The sequence below is a fragment of the Cibotium barometz genome, chromosome 45 (assembly GCF_041138505.1).
Source record: "Cibotium barometz isolate CiBa-2024 chromosome 45, ASM4113850v1, whole genome shotgun sequence".
Classification (NCBI taxonomy): Eukaryota; Viridiplantae; Streptophyta; class Polypodiopsida; order Cyatheales; family Cibotiaceae; genus Cibotium; species Cibotium barometz.
Window position 1 is genome coordinate 33,065,305 of NC_141090.1, and position 1,595 is coordinate 33,066,899.

General features: G+C 45.4%; 1 protein-coding gene across 1 annotated transcript; it reads left to right on the plus strand.

Moving 5' to 3' along the window:
• Positions 1–293: 293 nt before the first annotated feature.
• On the plus strand, positions 294–1,291 carry LOC147612672 (pathogenesis-related protein 1A/1B-like). The gene is made up of 2 exons (XM_086782836.1): positions 294–450; positions 717–1,291. Exons 1-2 carry the CDS (start codon positions 396–398, stop codon positions 1,187–1,189), a joined length of 528 nt encoding a protein of 175 aa, XP_086638962.1. The 5' UTR covers positions 294–395; the 3' UTR covers positions 1,190–1,291.
• The last annotated feature ends 304 nt before the right edge of the window (positions 1,292–1,595 follow it).

The window sequence follows — 1,595 nt, forward strand, 5'->3', positions numbered from 1 at the left end:
TATATATGATTTTGTTGTGAGAAAAAGAAGTCTTCGACTTTGAATATTGCTAATATCTTATGATATATATAAAATAAGAAGTCTTTCATTTTAAAAATAATACTTGTCATTTTTTAGTCATATATGAAAAGCCGTGATAAAAATTACGGTGCCTCGCACTCAACGCTTGACTTGACTGACTCGTGAGGCGAATTTTTGGGCCAGGTCTAGATAAACACGGCACTTTTGTAAACGCTCGACTGACTTTGAAGGCGCCTGGCCAGTGACTCGTGAGTCGTGAGGCGCTACTATATAAACCCAACCCACTGCTGTGCGGTGTATCATATCATCGTGCCCTGCCTGTCGCTAATTAATTATCAACAAATACATTGCTGCTGGTCATCAGCGTTAGACGTATGGCGCAGCTAGTGTGGGCGCCCCTCATCATAGCAGCATTGTGCGCAGTATCAGGTACTTGTTGATGATGTCAATCTTATGTGTAATGCCAGCCTGTAGGTCTTTTAATCGGTTGTTGGCTTGGCTGTGTGCTTAATTAATGTTGCATTATGTGGTTATCTTAATATCGCTATAAATCGGATGATTCATCTTAGCTAGTTTACTGCTCTGTGCGTGGCTAATTCGATTACTGTCAATGGCATCAGCTTAATTAAGATGTGCGTGGCTAATTCGATTACTGTCAATGGCATCAGCTTAATTAAGATTATATTTTGCTGCAGGTTGCAGCGCCACCAATTTCAACGTTGTGAACCAGTGCTCCTACACCGTGTGGCCGGCGTCGTGGTCGACGGCGTCTGGTGGTGGAGGCTCGGAGCTGGCTTCGGGTGACACGTGGGTGCTTACGGTGGGCGCTGGCTGGTCCGGACGAGTGTGGGGGCGAACGGGCTGCAGTGGATCCGGCACCAGCTGCGCTTCGGGAGACTGTGGGGGCTTGGTGTGCACCGGCAGCGGGCAGCCGGCCACGCTATTCGAGATTACTGTGGACGGCGGAAACAACCTGGACTACTATGATATCTCCATCATCGACGCCTTCAACCTGCCCATGAGCGTTACGCCCTCCACTGGCGGTTGCACCTCGCTCTCCTGCGCCGATGCCAGCTGCCCCCAGCCCCCCATCTACCGCGTCCCCGACTGCTCCGGCTGCACCCAGGGTTGTGCCTACGGTGGCTCCTACACCATCACCCTCTGCTAAAACACAACGGCTTTGCACGATATTAGTGCATCAAAATAAATAAAACTATCCAAGCATCTATAATAAAACTTCACCCAAGCAAGCATACACTTTAAAGCTTCACATATCATAGCTTTTCTTGTTAAGGTTAGGTTCTAGATATAATGTTTTGAATTCGGAAATAAAATAAAACAATTATGTAGCGCTAAAGTTTGAAGACCCTTCCAAAAAAGGTTAGAAAAAAATTTATCCTAAAAAGAGAATCTGAGTTTTTTGGGGGAAAAAAAGAACTTTTGGGTAGTATCTCTTCACACATAAACGGAAGTTTAACATGATCCCTTCAATGGAGCCCTCATCGTGGAAGGCTTTATGCCTCATTTATTTATATTTTAATCGTCATCTTCAATATGGGACCAAAATTTTGTTT

Bases quoted from the DNA above. Each gene is read 5' to 3' on its own strand.
- LOC147612672 (XM_086782836.1), top strand. From the start codon at position 396: ATGGCGCAGCTAGTGTGGGCGCCCCTCATCATAGCAGCATTGTGCGCA. The intron at 451-716 runs GTACTTGTTGAT...ATTTTGCTGCAG, and splicing joins AGCATTGTGCGCAGTATCAG to GTTGCAGCGCCACCAATTTC.